Below are 24,827 nucleotides of genomic sequence, written 5' to 3'. Positions count from 1 at the left end.
TAAATTGCCTACAAATTATATTCTATACGTTTTACTCTTAGGATCAATGGTTTCGACGAAATTTTGGTCCAAAGAACGTCTAAAACTAAAATTTACATTTTTTGGAAAACTGGCCTATTTTCAAAGTACCGTAATTCTGTAACCAATTGACCTACAGAGCTCCGGTTGGGATTAATTTGTCACAAATTTAATGTTCTTTAAAAACATATAGAGTAACTTTCGACGAAAACTGCATGAATTAGGAGATATAGAGCAGAATCTGAAACAAATCCAAAAACTTCGCGGTTTTTTGTGTGTAAAACTTTTTCCACAACTTTTTGAGAATTGCAAACTTTGGTATACATAGCCCTAATGGGTCCAAACAACATAATAAAAAATCAGAGATACATCATGTTTTGCGAATTTAGCGATTTTTGTGTCGATTTTGACTGGCCTATGAGTGTACTAGGATGCATTATTCATAAATTTGAAGTAACAGTTATGGAAATGTGAGAATGGTCGCTGATACAAATATATGGGAACAATTACAGGAAGTTACTCGAAAGGGCTAATGATGGAGGGTAAAGGTTAAATAAAAATTAGAATGGGGCTGTGTCGGTATTATGGCCGAAAGCTTCGACGAAGTATCCGTATCGTGTAATAAATATTGTCGAAATAACGTATTTCGTCAGAAAAGGTTTGATGTTTTACTCTTGATATTGTATTTCGTAATTCTCGGCAAATTTATACATCTTTAAGACAAAGTCAATTTACAGCGGGTCTATGATGTAAGAAGTAACATGCATATGGTACAGATCGACGTCAATATACCGGGCAAAAGTTCAATCTATATTTATACCAACCAGAGTCGTGGGAGTTTCGATGGGCAGATAATCAAGATTGAAATGCGTTGTCGTGAAGCTTAGAGCTTGTAAGCTCAGATTTGCACCATGGAGGTAGTAGATGTACTTAGCTGCGGCTCTAGAATTATAGCGTGGAACTCGCCTCACGACGCTAGTCTCCCTAACTCTGTGACGCCCCCGATAAGCCTTTTGATGCTCGGCATTGGTGATTTTGGATTATTTGGAATTTTGATAAGCTGCTCTAATGTGCCGAATGATTTTTCGATAATTTGGAGCCATTCATTTTTCCTACGTTGTGACATTTTACGAAACAAAGAATTTTATCGCACTTCACCTCTCCACTATTTGATTATTTTTGCCGTACATTAGTAGAATTCACCGAGACAAAACAAACGCCATCTGACCACTGAACCTCGGAAATCCAATTCGACCACAGCCTGAACTTGGCAGGTGAGTTATACGCTCTCATCCTCTGGAATTCTACGATTTATTTGCTACTCCAATACAAGGATTTCTTTCTTGTTGAGTGAATTTTCAGATTTGTCCTTCCGGATGCACAGTAATACCCTAGAAAGTACAATACGTTTTCATTATTTATTCAAAACTAGTGGCTTGTGCAGCAAATGCTGGAATATAATTCGGGTTTTCAAGGGACCTATGAGAGACTGCAGTCGGTTCTTGTTAGCATTAGAACACTCTGGGCTACATTTCTCTCAGATGAGTCTTTGTGCGATAACAAAAAAATTCCTAAACACAGCTCGTAGTAACTTCATGCTACCGCCTTAACAGTATCCTAACACTACTGCTTGAAACGGATTATTCTTCCGCTATGATCCTAGTAGTGAGTATACGAACTGCCACACGTACGCAATAGAAATTCTTGGAATACGCGTGTCACGCGTAACGCAGCCGTGCACCACACTACCTAGCAGAAGACTTTGGAACTAATCGAAGAAAAAATGCAATTATAATATTATTATCATCATCTACCAACAAGCAGGTTTTCACACGGCAGCTCTCCATGCTCTCCTGTCTTCTGCCATCCTTCCAGATCCATGCAAGTTCCTCCTTCTTTGGTGTCATCTATCACCTTGTACCTTCTCCTTCCTCTCAGTCTCCTTCCGCAAACTAATCCTTCCAGTGCTTCCGTTAACAAACATTCACGTCTCAATAAGTGTCCCAACCAGTTCTTCCTCCTTTATCTTAAAACTTGCAGCAATCTTCTCTTCTCACCAACCCTTTCCATGCTTTGTCATTTCTCACTCTTTCCATCCAGCTTATTCTCTCCACATTCACATCTCAAACGCTTCTAACATTCTTTTCATCTTCTCTTCTCAATAGCCACGTCTTTGCCCCATATAATGCCACATTCCAAACAAAGTACTTACCAACTCTTTTCCTTTTTTAGAAGATTTCGCCATAACTTATAAAAATCACTATTTTTCCTTCAGATTGTACTGTACGCTTAAGATTAGGGGTCGATCATTGAAGCCAGTCCAGCCATTTTGTCATTATTGCCATTCCCGAAAAATACAATATAGCTCCACCTTTTGCCTTAGAACCGCATTGATTCAACGAGGTGGTGGAAGATATCTTGGGGTACCTGGTACCACAAGCTCAAGGGTAGGTCCTCTGGTTGGCGTATACTGCTGGACAGTGATGACGTAGCACGAACCCGCTTCTCCAAGTTGAACCACAAAATGTTCAACGGGATTAATACCCGTGCTATTTGGGACCACGGCATTAAAGAAAATTCAGTACCATATTCCTCGAACCAGGCTCTCACAGTCCTGGCAGTGTCATGGCACATTGTCCTGCTGGAAGTGGCCGCCACTATCAGGGGACATTGCTGACATGAACGGATCGACTTGGTCCGGACACCGGATAGCTATTAGCGATTCCTGTAACGGACTAATTGGCCCAAGTGTCATCAGCACACCTCCTCCACCAGCCTGTCTTCGCTCAGCCATGCAACCGCGTGCCATAGCCTCCGATGGCAATCAGAAATTCGCACCGCTCGGCCGTCGAAGTGGTGAACCAGGAACTTTGATATATCGGACTAGGCGACCTTTTCCCAAACTTCCACACCCAGTAGCGGTGATTTTTTGCCCCCCTCATGCACTGATTTCGGTGGAGTGCAGTCAGGAATGGGGTACGGCTGGGTCTCGACTCCATAGCCCCATGTGCAGCAGTGCTCGACGAACCGAGTGCTGGGAAACATTGAGCTGGTCATCAAAGTTGTATCTGTTGGCGATTTCTAGAAATGTGACCTCGCGGTCACTCCATACAATGTGCGACAACCTTTTGCTCACCGCTGTCAACATTGGGCCGCTGTAGACACACAGCTGGACGACGCGTTGTTGTTAGCCCATCGTTGCACCTCTTTAAGCTACAATCCCAGATCCCTTGATCGTACGTAACTGCGTTTGTAAATGCCACTAATAGTAAGAATTAAACGCAGGGCACCCATAAGTGGAACGACATTGCTCCTCCAAGAAAGTATTGTGGTTGTAAACATTACTAGATAATTCTAATGACCAAAATATCAAGAAATCTAAGATTTACTGATGCTTTTATTTCCAGATCCCATCACTCCGCTCTTTCTCATTTCACGCGCGGTGCCAGTTACTCACGAATCACACCTTTGCGCCAAATGAAAATAATCATTCATGATTAGAAAATATATCAGTAAAGACGATAGAACTATGATATCAACATTAGAAATACTACATGAAGAAACAGACAGGTACATAAAAGTGTTTACAAAGGGGTAATAGTGCATATAAATACACTTGCCCTGCATTGATCGCGATCTGAAGTTTTCCTAAACAATACCTGGCCACTGTATCACACAGAAACAAATCTCCTGACAGCCTACTAACGATCTATTTTTGATCAAAGCAGCCAAGAATGCATAATAGCGCTTCCCCAACAATAAAACAAGAACAAACTACATAGTTGTCTAGAAGACCAGGTCCCAGAGTGATACCGCTCATCTAAGTAACCACTTAGAACAAAAACTTATCAGATTCACGATTGCCAACCCATAAAAGATGAAATACCTCTCAAATCATCTATATGCTCCTCATGAACGTCAATAAATGCAAGAGAGCAGATTTTAACAAAAATTAAGTGTGGAAAGTGCAATAATAGCTGATGGTTTGTTAAATAACCAGAAAGTCTTAAAGGGTTCACGGTTTCCTTGCCATCGGACCAAGTCAAGCCTTTCCAGGTTATTTCTAAGGTCCTCTCATGATTTCCTTTCGGATTCCACAATGTTATTCGCTTTGCTCTTTGTACTGCTCCCTGTCTACATCAGATCTTGTTTACAGCCCTTCTTATGACACACCTTTTCTACTCTATAGAAGATGTGTGTGTTTTTAATATTTATTTTAACAAACTTTTGTTCCAAGATATTTTATTGCCATTCGTCGTAACACGGTAAACATAGTATAACATTCATTTATAAGCCTATGCATGTACTACAAAACATTTAATTATGATAGTCTGAAAGAAAATAACTATTTTCAGACACTCAAATACATATAGGAAATAGCATAATTATTATTGATAGAGTTCAATCAGTAATGAAATTAGGTACTGATACTTCACTCTCCGAAAAGCATAAGATTAGATATTGTAACTTCACACTCTTCATATAGCATGGTATTAAATGGAAAACCATTTTACAGCGTGGAATTTTGCCACAGTTTTTCAGATCAAGTTAAGTCATGACGTATTTTTTTCTAAATCCAATGAAATTAAATGCCGTATGGCTTTTAGTGCCTGGAGTGTCCGAGGACAAGTTCGGCTAGCCAGGTGCAGGTCTTTCGATGTGACTCCCGTAGGCGACCTGCGCGTCGTGATGAGGATGAAATGATGATGAAGACGACACAAACACCCAGCCCCCATGCCAGCGGAATTAACTAATGTTGGTTAAAATTCCCGACCCTGCCGGGAATCGAACCCGGGACCCACCCCTTGCGGATGGGGGACGCACATGTAGAATACACCCGCGGCATCCCCTGCCTGTCGTAAGAGGCGACTAAAAGGGGCCCAAGGGGCTCTCAACTTCGGAGTGTGGATTGACGACCACGGGGCCCTCAGCTGAGTCTTGGCATTGCTTCCACTTACTTGTGCCAGGCTCCTCACGTTCGTCTATCCTATCCGACCTCCCTTCGTCAACTCTTGTTCTTTTCCGACCCCGACGGTATAAGAGCATTCGAGGCCTAGGGAGTATTTCCTTTTCACGCCCTTCGTGGCCCTTGCCTTTCTTCGTCCGTTACTTCATTTTTCGAAGTGACGGATCCTTTCTTTCTTCTTTTTTCTCTCGCTTTACCCCCTGTGGGTGTGAGACGCAGACGAATAATACACCCACGGTATTCCTGCCTGTCGTGAGAGGCGACTAAAGGGGGCGACCAAGTGATGATTGAATTAGAACCATGAAACTACTTTTGATTGGTACCATCATGCGGGGAACACCATGAGTTGCCTGTACTTGCGAGTAGTACCACTAAATTAAGTACAAATTAGGTTTGTGATTAGTTGCAGTAAAGAGGCTGGCCTGGAAGTTTCCAGTACCCGTGCGTCGTACCCATGTGAGCAACACCGCGGGTCTGGGCGTAGCCTGTGAGTTGTACCGCTATATGAGCGGCACCGTGGGTCTGCATTGCCTGTGATTAGTACCCACTATGTGAGGAACACCACGGGATATTGCGAGTCCCTGTGGTTAGTACACCTAGGTGAGGAACCTTATCGGTTTGCGTCGGCTATGAGTGGCGCCATTGTATGAGAAACACCATAGGTCTGCGTTCCCTGTACGAAGTACAATACTTGTGAGTAGTACCATCTTATGTGGAACACCGTGAGTCTTCGCTACTTTTGATTAGTACCCCAACATGACAAATACTATGGCTCTACTTTACTCGCGACATGTACCATTCTGCGGGGCCTTAGACGTGGATTTTGCACCCCTTTAGACATCAAGCATCATTGTGCTTTATAAGTGGTCCCTTGGTCAGTAATACTATTATTTACGATCTTTTTTTTTTTGAGTCTGATCCACTGTTTTGTTTGTTTGTTTGTTTGTTTGTTTGTTTGTTTGTTTGTTTGTTTGTTTTTTTGTTTTTGTTGGGTTCATGTCCATCCATTCATTCTTCGTGACATTTTTATTTTATTTTGGTCAGTGGATGAATTTGAACTTTTTGTTATTTTATTTCGAACCATTAGGAAAAACAATGGCCATTTTAGGAGTGGTAATCATTGGGTCTATTTTTCTGGAAATGAAGAAAAAAGCAGTAACGGGGTCGCAATTGTGATCAGTGACAAACTGAATGACCTAGTGAAAGGATATAAACCTGTTAATGATCGCATTATAACACTAAGTCTCAAATGCAAGCCACTTTCAATCAACATCATTCAGGTTTATGCCCCAACAGCGGATACATCTGATGAAATAATCGACCGCTTCTATCAAGATCTTGATGCTACTGTTTCAGCTTTTCCAAGCAGAGAAATAACTATTGTTATGGGAGACTTCAATGCCAAAATTGGTTGAACACAACATGATGAGCATGTCAGAACATCGATAGGAAGATACGGAATTGGAGAAAGAAATGAACGGGGGAACAGGCTTCTTGAGTTTGCAATTCAAAACAGGTTCACTATAACTAATACAGTCTTCAAGCATCACATACGGCACATGTACACATGGACATCGCCTGATGGTCAATATAAAAATCAGATTGACTACATCTTGATCAGTTCAAGATGGAGGTCTTCTTTAATGGACACCAAAACTTGTCCAGGTGCAGTATGTGGCAGTGATCATCAGCTTCTTAGAACAGAAATAAGAATAAAACTTCAAACACCAGTTAAAAGATCACACAGGATACCACAAGTAGTTAATATGTCGTCTTTGAAGGAATCATTGGCGCGAAGAGCCTCCATATTACAGGATCCAATAACTACTGCAGAAGGGCTGTGGAATGTGACAAAAAACTGGATAGAGTCCTCTTTGAATGAATCTCGAGTACCAAATACTAGAAGGCAACAGTGGATCTCTGACTTGAGCCTTCAGCTTGTAGAAGAAAGAAGGTGCCTTAAAAAATCTGGCATTAACACTAAAGAAAAAAGAGAGCAAATGTCTGATCTTGATAGAAGGATTCAGTCTTCTTGTAGAAGAGATAAGAATAATTTCCTTAGTAACATTTGTTTTGAGATTGAAAACCATGCAAATCAAAACCACAGCAAGGATCTTTTTGACAAAATTAGAATAATCACTCGAGAATTCAAGCCATATTCCTGGAATATACAGAACTCAAAGGGGGATGATGTTGTGGATATAGAGAATGTTCTGGAAACATGGAGATTATACTGCCAGGATCTATACAGTGAACAATGTAATGCACAATACCAAGTGAAGATAGACAAGCAGTCAGATCCTGAACCTGACATCCTCCGAGATGAAGTAGAAATGGCTTTGAAAATGCTGAGAACTGGAAAAGCGTGTGGACCTGATGGAATAAGTGCAGAAGTCTTGAAAGCTACAGACGGTGCTGGAATTGAAATGCTGTTGAAAATCTGCCAAGCAATATGGAATTCTAGAAGATGGCCCGAGGAATGGGTACAGTCAATCTTTGTCCCAATCCACAAGAAAGGATCGAGGAAAAAATGTGAAAATTATCGCTTAATTGCTTTGATTTCACATGCCAGTAAAGTTATGCTTCATATCCTGCACAAGAGACTCCGGGCATTTCTAGAGTATCAAATTCCTGAAGTCCAGACTGGATTTATGAAAGGAAAAGGTACTCGAGAACAAATCTTAAGCCTAAGACAAATCATAGAAAAGGCTAGAGAATTCAATGTTCCGGTATATCTATGCTTTATTGACTACCAAAAGGCCTTTGATACTGTCAAATGGAACCATCTTTGGAAAATTTTGGATGACATGGATTTGCCACTCCATTTAATTGATCTCCTCAAGTCCTTGTATAAGGAAAATACAGCCACTGTGAAGATTCAAAACAAACAGTCTCAGCAGTTTCGTACAAGGGCTGGAGTTCGCCAGGGATGTATCCTGTCACCGTTACTTTTCAATATCTATGGTGAATATGCAATGAGAACTGCATTAGAAGGCTGGGACAAAGGGTTTTCCATTGGGGGATGCAAGATCAACAATCTGAGATTTGCTGATGACACCACCTTGATAGCATCATCTGAAGAGGAGTTGACAGAACTGATCAAGAGAGTAGAGGAAGCAAGCCTAGAAATTGGATTACGCCTAAATCGACAGAAAACCAAAGTCATGATTGTTGATCGTAAGAACAACAACAGTCCACATATCAAACAGATTGGAGGGTGTGAAGTTGTACATCAGTATGTATACCTAGGCTCCTTACTATCCAATTCTGGTGGTTCCAAAGATGAAATAAAGCGCAGAATTGAAATAGCAAAGGTAGCAATGATCCGTCTGCGGAAGATCTGGAAAGATAACAACATCACCATTACGACAAAAAAGAAGCTCGTTGAATCTCTAGTCTTCTCAGTCTTCTTGTATGGCGCAGAGACGTGGAACATCCTCAAACGTGATCGTGAACGGATAGAAAGCTTTGAAATGTGGTGCTGGAGGAAAATGTTAAGGATTCCTTGGACAGCTCATCGCACGAACACATCAATCCTGAACCAACTTCAGATAAAAGTTCGTCTATCGTGTAAGGTCTCTCAACGAATTGTACGCTACTTTGGACATATAATGCGCCGAGATGGTAGTCTACAAAAGCTGATTGTTGAGGGCAAAGTCCAGGGAACCAGACAACGAGGACGAATACCAACGCGATGGATTGACATGGTGAACGGCCCCCTACAGTGTTCTCTCAGAGTGACCACATTGAAAGCTTTAGATAGGGAAGAATGGCGGAGTATGGTTCATCGGCTAGAGGGCTGAATATTATGATAGTCACGACGCCTCAGTCATGAGGCAAAACGAAGAAGAAGAAGAAGAAGAGGGGCCGATGACCTCGATGTTAGGCCCGTTTAAACAACAAGCATCATCATCATCATCATCAAACCCTGGACCCCTGTGACCAAAGGCCAGCACGCTAACAAGTTAGCCATGGAGCCGGACTCTAAATCCAATAATAGGTACCTTTAAAAGACACTTGGAAGGTAGAAGAAAATAGCCATGTATAATGCGTTTACGAATGAGCCAGCTGGAGAGAGTTGAACAGTCGACTAGATTGGTCCTGTTATGTAAGCAGGAAAGATCGATCACGTAACGTAAAAGGTAGACTACTAAACAGCAAGCTATAGTAAATTTTCGTTTTAAATCGGGGAATTTATAATCGGAATGCATTATATACAACAATCTTAGAAATTTCTCTCAATAAACGACTCTATTATCTTCTAAGTACTGTTAAAAATGTCTATGTGATAATTTTGTATTTACAATTTTGTTTTTGTATTTATTAATGAACATAACAGGCGTTCAGCCCCGAGTACATGTTCATAATAATAATAAATAAATAAATACTAAATACTGCTACTGTACACCTTGGCCGTGCCATGAAGCCTGCCAGATACTCCGGAAGCGTGACCTCAAAAGTTAGGTCACCACGGTAGTCATCCTCCGTCTCTTCATGCCACGTCCAGCTACTCCCCTGTCTAATTCTAAATTCACACTTAAAACATCAATAACTAATAAAATTAATAAACGTAGTCCAACCTAAGCCACCCCTCTCCCCCATATACAAAATCAGATGAACAATAAAACAATAAGACCTAACGCTACAGTTATAGACCAGACCTCCTCAGCCGGGTCTATATTTACATTCCACTGCTGGTGTTGCAACTTTCTGCTTGTTATCACTCACACGTACCCACTCGTCATGCAACCTTCATGCTTCAGCATTTTCAACACCTTTATTGTTCCCTGACCTACTCCAAAATAAGCTACAACAGCAACATTACACGATTGCATACCAAACCAGCCATCTTATTCCGTCATTGCATTCCAATCAACCATACCGCAACTTTTACCAATCCGCGTTAACATTGCTTCATTTCATTTCATTCCGTCATAACACTCCATAATAAAATTACCTCTCATCTCCAAAAATTTCGGCAATGAATAACAAATACCAATCACGCCTCCAAAACTTTTGGCCAGCAATACTCCAACACCACATTTCAGCAATACCACACCAACCCTACCTCATATACCACCTCTACTTCTTCTACAAATACACTCACCTTCTGCCATCCACCATCCTATACCACCACTTCTCCAACACCACATTTCAACCCTATAACATATCATAATTTACTCAATTTACCATACACTCATACTCATCCTATTACCCATCATAATTACCTACCAAAAACTCCATCTTCCACCAAACCAAAATTTACAAATAGCCAAATTACATTACTACATCTTCACACGTTTCCAACACCACATTTCAACATCTACAAATACCACCCACTCATATACCGTCACATTAAATACAACTTACTCATGAGTACACCACCACTTCTCCATACCTTTCCAACACCACATTTCAACATATACCACCTCTACTTCCAACACCACATTTCAGCCCTAGCACACACTCGTCTACCATCAAATAAATCTCCATCTACAAATATCACACACTCATACATCATCCACCATCTTATACCACCACTTCTCCAACACCACATTTCAACCCTATAACATATCATAACTTATATACCACTTCTCCATCACAACATTTCAACTTTCAACTCAACTAACACCACCTCCATCTCTTACCTCTTCTACAATCATGCCCTTAATTACTTAATTACCTACCGAAAACTCCATCTTCCACCAAACCAAAATTTACAAATAGCCAAATTACATTACTACATCTTCACACTTTTCCAACACCACATTTCAACATCTACAAATACCACCCACTCATATACCATCACATTAAATACAACTTACTCATGAGTACACCACCACTTCTCCATACCTTTCCAACACCACATTTCAACATATACCACCTCTACTTCCAACACCACATTTTAGCCCTAGCACACACTCGTCTACCATCAAATAAATCTCCATCTACAAATATCACACACTCATACATCATCCACCATCTTATACCACCATTTCTCCAACACCACATTTCAAACCTATAACATATCATAACTTATATACCACTTCTCCATCACAACATTTCAACTTTCAACTCAACTAACACCACCTCCATCTCTTACCTCTTCTACAATCATGCCCTTAATTACTTAATTACCTACCGAAAACTCCATCTTCCACCAAACCAAAATTTACAAATAGCCAAATTACATTACTACATCTTCACACTTTTCCAACACCACATTTCAACATCTACAAATACCACCCACTCATATACCATCACATTAAATACAACTTACTCATGAGTACACCACCACTTCTCCATACCTTTCCAACACCACATTTCAACATATACCACCTCTACTTCCAACACCACATTTCAGCCCTAGCACACACTCGTCTACCATCAAATAAATCTCCATCTACAAATATCACACACTCATACATCATCCACCATCTTATACCACCATTTCTCCAACACCACATTTCAAACCTATAACATATCATAACTTATATACCACTTCTCCATCACAACATTTCAACTTTCAACTCAACTAACACCACCTCCATCTCTTACCTCTTCTACAATCATGCCCTTAATTACTTACTTACTCGCTATATTATTGTTTTTTGCTTCTTGTTACAATACCCTCATTACTTTTCGCAACTCTCCACATGTCCGTTAAGTTTCTATTTCTCCCTCCGCTACGACTCTGATTCTGCTCGAAAATCTCACGGGTTAACACTGACCTTACTTCTTTACCCTGATCTTGCCTTACTACACCACTACACTCGGCTCTCTCAACTTCTTGCTGCTCACTCTCCTTGCCCCCATCACCCATTTGTTCTTCAGCCTCTCCACTGCACTGTCCGTCCACTGCTCTTTCCTTGCCGTTATTCCTACTTCCACTTAGCACTTCTCTCTGTCTCTCTTGACCCTTTTCAGTAATACTTCCGATATGCTTTGCCTTCATCCCTAAGTCCATCCTTAGCACACTGTTATTTGTATTTCGCCTCACTTGCCTACAGTTTATTTCACTACTCTCCTTTTCCTCATCTTGTTTTAACTTCGATTCTAAATCCATCAATCTATCCACAGACCAGATCCTCTTCCAGCTTCTGTCTGACACCACTAGATTTTGACCTCTAATAGTTGCCCTCAGCCCCTGTTTTACAGCCAGTATCTTGTGTTTTCTGAGTAGCCTCTCATTTCTGATCGCGTCACTTCCCACGTCTCTCCTTATCCATATTTTCTCCCTCTGGACGTTTCCCGCATTTGTTAACACAACATCCGCCATCAACGTTGAAAACAATTGTAGCTTTATAGGCCTGTTACCTCTAGTTCTCCCCACTCTCTGCACATCGTCAATATCTACTTCACTAAAATTTATTTTCATTTTTCCCTGTATTAGGTCCACTACTTTATAAGTTGTAAGTACTTTGCCTTCTCTCGACTCCTCAGGCACTCCATAAATAAACAAGCACTTCTTCCTTCTATATAAAGTATTTGCTTCCACTTCTGCTTTCAGCTTGCAATTCTCCTCTTCAAGTCGTCCTACTTTTTCCCTTAATGCTACCACTTCCTCGGTGTTATTTCTCGCCTGTGCATCCATGTCTCCATTTTTTCTCTTATCCATACTTCCATTTTTTCAATCTTACTGGTTTGTTCTTCAATCATCTCTTTTATTTGCCCGAAAGGGCAAACTTCTGTCAACACCTCTCTTACGGCTCTTTTGATTGCGTCCATATTTTCCCCTTCCTCACTTCTACTATATGACGGGCCTGGGTTCAACTCGACCCCCCCAATACATAGTAAAATTATAATCACTGCTGCCGATAACAATAGTTCTCCTTTCCTCTCCATATCCATTTCACACCCACCTGGCTTCTTTTCTTCTTTCTTCATTTTCCTCTGCCATCTTCCTATCGTCACTCTGTACTGCTCTATACCAATCATTGTCGGCCCACTTCTCGGCGACCTTCCAGCACTCCACACTCTCGAACTCCACTCCCCCTCCCGGGACCCACAGCTCAATGCGACCTCCTTCGTCCGTGGCTTAGGCAAGACTGTTGTATTTACAATGGTATGCTACCAATAAGTTATTGTACCGCTCGATCTACTGTAAATCCTAATGTTAAGTCCGGCTCTACGGCTAAATGGTTAGCGTGCTGGTCTTTGGTCGCAGGGGTCCCGGGTTCGATTCCCGGCAGGATCGGGAATTTTAATCATCATTGGTTAATTTCCTTGGCACGGGGGCTGGGTGTATGTGTCGTCTTCATCATAATTTCATCCTCATCACGACGCGCAGGTTGCCTACGGGTGTCAAATCAAAAGACCTGCATCTGGCGAGCCGAACTTGTCCTCGGACACTCCCGGCACTAAAAGTCATACGCCATTTTTTCCTAATGTTAAGACATTGGAAATACTTAAGTTATGTGTGTATTTGTATGCTATTGTGTATTCATTATTATGCTACACTACTTGCATAGATATAGAAATTCCCAGGATCATTTCTGGAACAAACAGGTGGGAACAATGCAAAGAGTATATGCAAAATGAGGAGATAAATGCTAAGTTAGGAATGAACTCTATAAACTACCTTCGGTGGTGAATTCATAAGAGGCAAATATTTAGAGGAGTGTAGGTTACCTAGGAGAATAATTGGACACGACCATTGAGGGTAAGAGAAGTAGAGAGTGACTAAGGTGACAATAATTAGACTTAGCTTTTACTGATTTAATGATAAGGTGAGGAACTAAACGAGACCACACAGCTAATTGCAAATAGAAGACTGTGGAGACCCTTAGTTAATTCTGAGAGGTTTGGTGGCTTAACCCTGAAAAACGCAATAGTCTACAATGAAGATTTAGCCCATATGTGGTGTATGCACTACTTGCAAATTGGCATCATAAGGTCTTAGAGCCGTGGGTCATTAAAAATTTGTGTAACGAAATAGTGTCATGTAATAAGTGACGCGATGTTACTTAGCAACAGTACCTTGAGAGCTGCACAGGCTATGGACCTGTCTAAAGAGAGCTGCACAAGCCGTGGATCTGTGTGCCATGGTCTTGCTTCAATACCTCACACCACAGCCTGCACAGTTGCTAGGTAACCTTGCGTCACACATTTTACTGAAATACGACCATGTGATTTTTCCAAAGGGAAATTTAATAACTTGTTTTTAACGAATTTCTGATTGACCGTAGAGTAATTATATTACGCTATATGTAAAGAAAATATTTCGTTGGCTTACTAAGAAAAACTCGCATCTCCCAATGGTCTTGCTAGCCATTATTTCCCGTAAGACTGGTCACGCCTCCTAGCCACATATAGATACGTTGTCCATCAGAACAATTTTCGTTGGGTTCATTTTCCTATGTAAATGTGTAAACGAAAATGAACCTTGCCGTACCGTACTATACGAATATATGTTCGGGGAAGTATTTACGCACTCCTACAGTATAATGTATTTAAGGTTCATTTTCCTTTACACATTCACATAGGACCGAGCTTGATAGCTGGAGTCGCTTAAGTGCGGCCAGTATCCAGTATTCGGGAGATAGTAGGTTCGAACCCCACTGTCGGCAGCCCTGAAGATGAAGATGGTTTTCCGTGATTTCCCATTTCCACACCAGGCAAATGCTGGGGCTGTACCTTAATTAAGGCCACGGCCGCTTCCTTCCCATTCCTAGGCCTTTCCTGTCCCATCGTTGCCATAAGACCTATCTGTGTTGGTGCGACGTAAAGCAACTAGCATTCACATAGGAAAATGAACAAAACGAAAATTGTTTTGATGGACTATGTGGCTGGAGGCGTGACCAGTATTAAGAGAAATAACGGACAGGAACTGCGTTGGGAGTTACAAATTTTTCTTAATAAGCCAACAATTCTAAAGTATTTTAGAGTTTCGTATTATTTTCTATGCGATTGTTTTTATTAATTATATATTAAACTAATTTTTAACTGCCACGTACTTCTTGTTTCTTGTTTGGATATAATTTATTGTATCTTTTTCGTGTAACATTTTGTTTTATGTTTTGTTGGTATTTTGTAATTTATGGTTTAATTTTGTGCTGCAGGTATGACGGACTGACGGATGGCGGCAAGTCGGACAAGGAGATTTTAGACGAGCTGCTCAAGAGCTCCCGGTACGACAAGCGACTACGGCCGCCCGTCTCAGGTGAGTACATGACACCTCAATATTTACATGTTTCACATTACTGTCCGTGTTGACTCTACATTATGGCCTGTCATCTTTCAAGTGCTAAAGACTAGGTAGGTTTCCTCTCTGTAGCCATACTAAAAGTGAGGTACGGCCAAACGTTCAGGCCACATTCCTCACTCTTAGATGAAGAAAATGTGTTATATGAATATGAGTCGGGAAACACACGCAGGAACATTATGCACCAGCATACCACATGTAACAATGCTAACGGAGGGCGTTTTGAATATTTCATGTAGGAAGGAGTTTCATGTTTTATGCTGGCACGTTCTGCTCCTGTGTATTTCCCATTATTAATTTACAATATAGAGTTGTAGAAATGGAGCTCTAATATGGAAACAAGGCGTTCCAGGACCCATGTCCATATAAAATACCGTCTTCTTCTAATTGTGAGGAATGTATCATGAAGGTTTGGTCGTGCCATATTGTTACATCCTGTATACAGTACAATACTGCAGTTGTGAGTTGTTAAAAAAGGGAGAGTTAGGGCCACACAGCTGTGAGCTTGAATGTGTTTCCCATTTTCACACCAAGAAAATGCTGGGCTGTACCTTAATTAAGACCATGGCCACTTCCTTCCCACTCCTAGACATTTCTTATCCCACGTCGCTATAAGACCTATCTGTGTCGGTGCGACGTAAAGCAAACTGTAAAAAAAAAAAAACCTAGGCGTATATATTCCACTATCTCAGTAAGAAAACTTTAAACTTCTTTCTTTGTAATTGATATCTCTACAAGATGAAAATTCTAATTTTCTAAAAAGTATTTTGTCTTTATTAGCGCCCAAGTTAGGAGTCATGGTCACCTCAACCATATTACTTTATTTATTTATTTTATTCCTGACTTACATTTGTGGCGAAGTTAGGGCTCACGGCCCTCTCTTACACTTAACCACTTAAAACAAACAAAATTATTTTTAAAACTTAATATACAGTAATTCTACAAATAAATAATAACTTCAAATATTAAGACATTATTATTATTATTATTATTATTATTATTATTATTATTATTATTATTATTATTATTATTATTATTATTATTATTATTATTATTATTATTATTAGATTATTATTATTATTATTATTATTATTATTATTATTATTATTATTATTATTATTATTCAATAATGTCACGCACAACATGAGAACCTCAAGAACCTTGAAGTCATGCGACTTATGCTCAGAATCAGAAGCACAATTACGTCTTTTTTTGTCGACGTATACAACAAAATCGGAATCAGCAAAGTTATCATCCAGACCGTAGCCTCACAGATTTCTTTTTACAATTTTCTTTACGTCGCGCCGACACAGGTAAGTTTTATAGCGACGATAGGGTAGAAAAGGACAAGGAGTGAGAAGGAAGTGGCCGTGGCATTAATTAAAGTACAGCCCAGTATTTGCCTGGTGTGAAAATGGGAAACCACGGTAAATCATCTTAAGGGCTGCCGACAGTTGGATTCCAACCCACTATCTCACAGCTGCACGCCCCTAACCGCACGGTCAACTCGTTCGGAACCCTCACAGAATTGAAGATATTAATCAGGACATTGAGACAACGTATTTTAATACATTCAATCCACCGAAAATCATAAATAAATCTTCCTTTCTCATATTGATATTGCATTCCTTTGTTCGTAACTATCATAAGCCAATAATTTATACATTTGTTGTAGTATTCTGGACCCTTACGGTCACCGTCATTTTATCCACGGTAGCAAATACAAATTTTAAATACTATTTACTATTAGTCAACTACTAACATACTAATATTTATGAAAACTGATTATTATTTTAATTCACACGCATATCATCACACATGCTCCATGATGCAAACCGTTGGCTTGTGGATCTAGGAAGTACTTTCTGTATGAAGATTTGAAAGAGTCTGATTAATTCATGTTAGGAATGTTATTCAGAACTGAATTGCATAATTTGGTTCCAATCACAGTAAATGAATGGTAATAGGAAGATGACCTGCTAAAGGAAAGGTCAAGGAGGTTAACGGAGCGTGTATTACGCCTGTGAAAAGAAGAAAGGTAACTATATTTTGAGGCCAGGAAACTTAGTGGGGGTTCCCTCAGTTAGCGATATAAACCCTTAGACGGCTACATAAACATTTCTCAGTTATTCAGATTTCAGAAGGTAAAGTTGCTTGTAATGGAGTGTAACCTATGTATCATAGCGTAAGGAAAATATACGTCTGATTCTCTCCAGCATTTGTGGAACAGCATCTGAAGCTGGTTTGTAACTTTTGAGTTTGTTCCTTACTATACCAAATGCAACAGAGAAATATATGGCCCATAATTAGGGTGTTGTAAATGTTTCTCCTGTTTGCTGTATGTAACACTTTGTATTTTTATTTGTGTATTTTCTGCTTCCAAATGTGTCTATAAATGTTCAATTATTACTGTGCACGAAAATGAAACACGCAAGAAACCTTCTCAAGCAATTAAATGTATAAAGGAAATTTTGATGTGAAGTTTGAAGATCACACTAACATCTGAAGGCTTCTGGTGACAGTAAGGAGAGAGAGGGCCGAATTAGGACGGTAGCAACCATAGCCGTAAGGTGCACCCACAGTACTTGCCTGGTGTGAAAATGAGAAACGAAAGAAAATCATGTTCAGGGCTACCGAGAGTGAGGCTAAACCACACAATCTCTCTCGAATATAAGCTTACAACCAAATGAACCAAATCGTTTATCCAACTTGCTGCTCCATCCATTCACCAAAATATACAAAGGTTGCCTTTACTCCAAGTCAGTTCAGTCAACACCAGTCCACAGTCCAGATTTATTTCGGCCAGTCAACCCTGTCTATTAACTGGACTGGACTAGGTGGGGCTACTTTGAAGCAATCATTCCTTTAATTACAACTCAGCTGATAACAAACATGAATACCGCGGCTTCAGCTCAGTAATTTACCGTATTATCAAGGAGAAGACAATGCAGACAGCTACTGGATCAAAGTTTATGGATTCACCAAAAGATACTGAAAGACCAGAGTTCAGTATTTTCTCACATCTCTTACTGCTATTCATTGGAAGACGATTAATAAGTTTTTAAGTTTTTTCTCAATGAACAACGATTTATTCAAGAAACTTGTTTAGTTGCTAAAAGGACGGACTCCGGACGAATTTGCGGAGATCAACTGTAGAAAGAATGGAATTTATAGAACACAATTTACTTTGTATTGGTGCACTTGATGGACTAGACTAATACTGTTAGTACTGTGTTACTAGATCCTTGATATAATAGTATATTTAACTCTACAAAAATTCAATGGATAAATTCGCTCTATTATTTTATGTGTGTATAATACCTTCAGCATCCATTTCAGAAGTAATATATTTCCACATATTTTCAATTACATTTCTTTTTCTGTGATAAATGTGACGTTTATTGTAAATATATGCATGTGCTCTCGCCAATTCTACATATTTTTCTTCATTGAATTCCTTCGTTATCACTGACTGAAGAATCTTCACACAAGTGCAGAAAAACAGCACTGTTCTGACTGAAAAAGCAGTGCATGCAGCATCGCGAATGCGACTGTACAGGACTGAACTGGACTGTCTCAGAGGTTCACTCAGCATACACCAAAAACGAGTAACAGATATTCCAATGGGCAAAGGCGGTCGGGAATAGAACTAATTGCTCTATCTCACTTACTGTCGAGGTTATGAATAAGTTTTACTCTCCTTTCCTTCATGGGTCTTACTGGCCTGTATGGAGATGGCTTTGCTGTTTTCCTTTTTCATCACCTCTAGAAACTTCTCCCTTTCCTCCATATCCTTTTAGACTTCTTTATCAGTTTCCTTTTCTGCACATCTCTCCTGTTACCTTACTGAACAAGGATTAAACCTGTTAATTTTCCCCGAGAGGGACAACAGTTGAGTGATAGCGTCCCTGGCTTCTCACTAAGTCGACCATGGTTCAATTCTCAATCAAGCACGAGAGGTTTTTTTGAAGTGAAATTTAACGACCCTAAGGTTCAATTTCCACGTAAAATTGGAGATACCGTGGCTATGATAACGATATCAATTGCCAGATAAAACCAAATGCTTGCTCGCTTACTTGCTTCCTTAGGAACCCGGTTGGATGTGGTTCGTCTCCAGAAGGGATGCTGATAATGATAATAATAACATAAATAATAATAATCAACCTATTTTTCCGTGACCCAACCACTAAACAGGTCAGCCCACAATGACGGACAAAACTGTCAGATCCTAACAAAATTCTTCTATTCGGTACTCAACTGTGATCCACCACAATCGACTATTATCCCTAACCTGAAACCAGTTGCAATCTACCGTGATTCTTCCCCACCAGATATTTCTGAACTTCGAGAGATCATCACTTTTCTCAAAAATAATAAAGCTCCGGGTGAACAATCAGTGATCGCAGAATTCTGGAAATTACTGAATGACAATACGCTACAACCCCTCCTCCAAACTATCCTACAGATTTGGGAGACCACTCAGATACCTTCCAAATAGGTGACAGCTCTTATTCATCCCTTTCATAAAAAAGTGATTTAATGGGATGTCAATAATTACCGCAGCATCTCTCTTCCTCCTGTTACTTATTTAAATCATCTCCAAATCTTACTCACTAGAGCCATAGAACAACTTGACTCGGATTGGTATAATACCAGCCGGCTTCCAAAATTCCAAATCCTGCGCAGAACAGATCCAGAATCTAAAAATTACTATCGCTTACCTGAAACTCAGAGCCCGATCATTTGTCATCACTGTTGTAGATTTTAAGAAGGCGCACAATACTTTTCTAAGTTCTCCAAGAATTTGCCCTAGTCAAAAAGACCCGGAAGATCATCCAAAGTATACTCACTGGTACGCCTTCCAAAGTGAAATTCAGATCTGAGATTTCTGAAGCCTTTCAAATACAAACATGAGTTTGGCAAGGAGATGGACTATCACTACTACTTTTCAACTGTGCTGTCGAGAGGGTCTTCAGGGAATGGAGACATTCTCCAACCTAAAGGAATTCCTAATGGAGTTCAAATAGCATGAACTCATAATGGTATCAGTATTAATTGCCTTGCTTTTGCAGATGACCTCGCACTTCTTACTTCCTCACTTGAACTAGCTACCCAACAAATTAATCACCTGCACGAATGCGCGGTTAAGAATGGCCTCAAAATCTCCTACACCAAAACACACTTCATTTCTAACATCATACGTGCTCTAACAACATCTTCTGACTACCTACGGTAGAATCTTGAATGTGGAAAGATTCAAATACCTCTGTGAACGGGTTCAATCCGATAATTCTGAGAAGTTTCGCCGCCTTAACAGATGTCAACATGTTTGAAACATACTTCAGGCTCATTCAAAACACACGCGTACATAACAAATGTCTATCTCTCGAAATGCAAATGTTAGACATTATCAAACTGTAATTAGACTTGAAGCATTATATACAGCAAATTGTTTGACACTTCAAACACATAGACTGCTTGAGAAACTGGCAATTACGAAAAGGAGGATTATCCGAAAAATTGTTAGTCCCAACCTCAAAGATGGTGTTTACAGACTTCGGAGCAACTTAGAAATATATACCCACACCGAGAAGATATCAAGCATAATCCGGAAAGGCAGGATAACTTTTTACGCTCACCTCCTCAGATTGCCAGCTGAAAGAATCTGTAAACGTTTGTTATCCTACTTCAGAAGTCTCAAAACGATTTATCCTTGGTTGGTGGATATCGATAAGGATCCTTTGAAGAATGGAATCTCAGAATCAGACATTCAACTCCGAGCACCACTCACACGCAAACTTAGACAGTTTCATCGAGAAGAAGTCCAAACTCGACTCAAGATGTCCAGTCTGGTGCATGGAAGAAAGCACACTCCGGAAGGATGAAAACTTGGTGGGCCCGCAAGAAGAAAAACAGTTGAGATCTCGCGCTCCTTAGTGGTCATAACGATGAATAATAATAATAATAATAATAATAATAATAATAATAATAATAATAATAATAATAATGAGTAAGTGGCTGCACAGTTTGGGTCACGTAGCTAACAGCCTGCATTCTGGAGATAGTGAGTTCGAACCCTACTCTCGGCAGTTCTGGAAATGGTTTTCCTTGGTTTCCCATTTTCACACCAGGCAAATGCTGGGGCTGTACCTTAATTAAGGCCACAGCCACTTCTTTCCCACTCCTAACCCTTTCCTATCCCGTCGTCGCCATAAGACCCATCTGTACCGGTGTGAAGAAAAGCAAATTGTAATAATAAGTGTTAATACGGACATATTATTATTATTATTATTATTATTATTATTATTATTATTATTATTATTATTATTATTATTATTATTATTATTATTATTATTATTATTATTATTATTATTATTGACACCAAAATGCCAGAAATTTGTCCCGCACAAGTTTGTTTATGTGTCGGCAAATATATCTTTTTTTATTATGTTATTTGCTGCACGCCCCACTAACTACTTTTACGATCTTCGGAGACGCCGAGGTGCCGGAATTTAGTCCCGCAGGAATTCTTTTACGTGCCAGTAAATCTACCGACACGAGGCTGTCGTATTTGAGCACCTTCAAATACCACCGGACTGAGCTAGGATCGAACCTGCCAAGTTGGGGTTAGAAGGCCAGCGCCTTAGCCGTCTGAGCCACTCAGCCCGGCGGCAACTATATCGACATGAGGCAGGGATACTTCTTTACCTCCAGTTACCAAAGAACTGAGGCGGAATTGAACCCACCAGCGCTCTACCATCTGACCCACACAGTCCAGCCTCGTATAGAGGATGAGTTATAAAGCAATTAATGTCAAATGATCGAAACGTGCGGTTAAGTCCTTGTTTATTAGTACAGAAATACAAGAAGAGCATCAGAACAGTAGTGAAGATAGAGTGATGCTGAGCAGATTTATGCCAAATATGAGAATGGTATGTGCCACGAAGTGAGCATTACAGTATTTAGCACAGGTCAGTCAACAAATAGCAGCGCAATCTCGGCATGTCATAAGAAGGCATTGTCCGGCTCCATGGCTAAATGGTTAGCATGCTGGCCTTTGATCCAGAGGGTCCCGGGTTCGTTTCCCGGCCGGGTCGGAGATTTTAACCTTAAATGGTTAATTCCCTTGGCTCGGGTGTTTGTGCTGCCCCCAACATCCCTGCAACTCACACACCACACATAACACTATCCTCCACCAAAATAACACACAGTTTTTATTAAATGCTATTTATTCGGGGCGTCGACGATATGTTGTGAACCTGCGTGTATTTGGAAATGGCGGAAGTGTAAATTGTTGAATATGAGGAAAGGAACATTAAGGACGACACAAACACCCTAACCCCAGGCCAGGGATATTAATAGTTTACAATTAAAAACCCCTGACCCGGCCAGGAATCGAACCCGGGGACGCCGGGTGACAGGTGGACGCGTTGCCCCCTACATCGCGGGGCCAGACTATAAGACGCAGTTACTTTCACATGGCACATGCCGCCCACCGTCATCGGAGTGTCTTCCTTACAAGGTAATAATAATAATAATAATAATAATAATAATAATAATAATAATAATAATAATAATAATAATAATAATAATAATAATAATAATAATAATAAAGCATTTTACCATGCACGGATTCATCAAATGTTTGTCAAGATGTCGTAAAATTAACTGACGAAATTGAAGGGATTTGAAATAAAATTATTTTATGATATTATGACCTTGAAGTACGTACCGTTCATAATTTAGGATGCCCGTACAAAGTCTACTGGCAGACGTCATCCGAATGAGATACTAGAAATCGATGAGTGTGTAGTGGGAAGCACGTATCAGAATATCGAGTATTTTGTAATTAATTATCTGCTGATGGATGGCCAGTTGCAGCTGTCAACCACAGGAACCGCGAGCTCAAGTCTGCCTGGCCTATAATTAAACTTGTCATCTACAAGCGTACCTCACTCGTACAGTTTGAGCCGCCAATGACATTTCCTACACCATCAACCACTCTTGAAGAAGAGAAAAATAATTGATTCGATTACCAAATGCTTGTTATCTCTTCCACTCTTTCTTTGAAATTTCAAGACTTTTCACATAATTAACTGAATTACAAACTAATGAATTTATGGGCAAATTCTGAACCACTTGATAAGCATCCCGCAGACTACTACTGTGTAGAGATGAGAAGAATGCAAGAATGAGGAATGTGGCCTGCAAACATGAACTTCCAATTCTGCCCAGACAGATCGGCTCTTATCTGCTATACGAAAACATTGACTCTCACTTTGCAGTTTGCTGGATTACAACTGACAAGAGCGAAGAGCTGCCAGTAGTCGCCTGGGTAGTAGCGGAGTTGCTATGGTAACTAAGGCTCTATAAGATGGGTATGCTTAGCCGCCATTTTGGTTCATACATGAGCAGTGGGCCATGTGATCAAACTCTAGTTTCTCCTACGAGCGCTCTCTTCGTCACATTGAACGTATTGCTTTAATCACCGCGTGCAGGGACTGAATAGTGTTATATTTTTGTGGATATTTATTACATAATGGTGGGTTGTTTAGCACGTAGTTGTATTACGGTAATGTCTCTACTGCGGGATACAGGTGGTTTAGATTCCCTTCTGGTCTGCATTATGACTCCACTGCCTCTGCTACACATTCTACTTCAACTGCTGACTTAAACCTGCATCCAGCTCCCAATGACATTACTACACTCCTTAATTCCGTCACATTGATCATTCAATATTCAGTTCTGCCCCCAAAGTCCGACAACAGGATATTCAACATCGAAACACCACAGTTACAATATTTAACTTTATATAAAAGAAATAATTTGTTTAACATTGGTGGTAGTACAACAAATGCATATTGAAAACCAAGATCTGTGGTAGGCCTATGTGCAGACAGGTTTTAAATTATGAGCTTTCTGACTCAAACTCTGAAACGTTCGTATTTTGCTTTAAATTTGGTGGTCTAACGAAACCGAATTGTGAAGTTATGCTATTTTGCTTTACGACGCACCGACACAGATTTGTCTTATGGCGACGATGGGATAGAAAAGGCCTAGGAAGTGGAAGAAAGCAGCCGTGGCCTTAATTAAAGTACATCCCCAGCATTTGCCTGGAGTGAAAATGGGAAACCACGGAAAACCATCTTCAGGGCTGCCGACAGTGGGGCTCGAACCTACTATCTCCCGATTACTGTGTGAAGGTATGAAATTAATTTCTAACTGTGAGATCTTCTATAGGGACTATAAGCATTATGTAGTGCAAAATGGTGCAAATTTTGTAATGTAGAAAATTTTGAATGATAAATTAATGTACCAGTAGGATGTTTTCCAACGTGCTATAATTTAAAAGAAAAAGTTAGACACTTCTTCAAAATTCGATCCTATGCTGTTGTGGACTTCAACCAGAATGTACGGAAACGAGGTAAAATGTATGGGACTGCTTCGGAAAAGAAGAGAAAAATGTAAACAAGGAATGTAATGTTATTGTTTTGTATACCGGTGTACTGTAATAAAAGGAGACAGTAAATTTATAAAATATTACTTAAATATCGTTTTTTTTAATGTGGTGCCTGAGCAAGTTAACCAATTTTGCAACCCTTTGAAATTTAATAAGGTGAGTCGTATTGAAAAATCATA

At 40.0% G+C, this 24,827-nt stretch overlaps 1 protein-coding gene across 8 annotated transcripts in view; it reads left to right on the top strand.

The window, feature by feature from the left end:
* pHCl-1 (pH-sensitive chloride channel 1) overlaps positions 1 to 24,827 on the top strand; it is a 1,475,408-nt gene that overhangs the window by 780,750 nt on the left and 669,831 nt on the right. For all 8 annotated transcript variants that reach the window (XR_011017610.1, XM_068225461.1, XM_068225460.1 and 5 more), the window contains exon 4: positions 15,046 to 15,146. Coding sequence is in view for 7 of the 8 variants with exons in the window: in XM_068225461.1 (XP_068081562.1) it covers positions 15,046 to 15,146 (101 nt within the window). In the remaining variant the exon portion in view is untranslated. The remainder of the gene's footprint in view (positions 1 to 15,045; positions 15,147 to 24,827) is intronic.

The sequence above is a fragment of the Anabrus simplex genome, chromosome 1 (assembly GCF_040414725.1).
Source record: "Anabrus simplex isolate iqAnaSimp1 chromosome 1, ASM4041472v1, whole genome shotgun sequence".
Classification (NCBI taxonomy): Eukaryota; Metazoa; Arthropoda; class Insecta; order Orthoptera; family Tettigoniidae; genus Anabrus; species Anabrus simplex.
The sequence above is the reverse complement of the archived record's forward strand: the minus strand, read 5'-3'. Positions and strand labels throughout refer to the sequence as shown.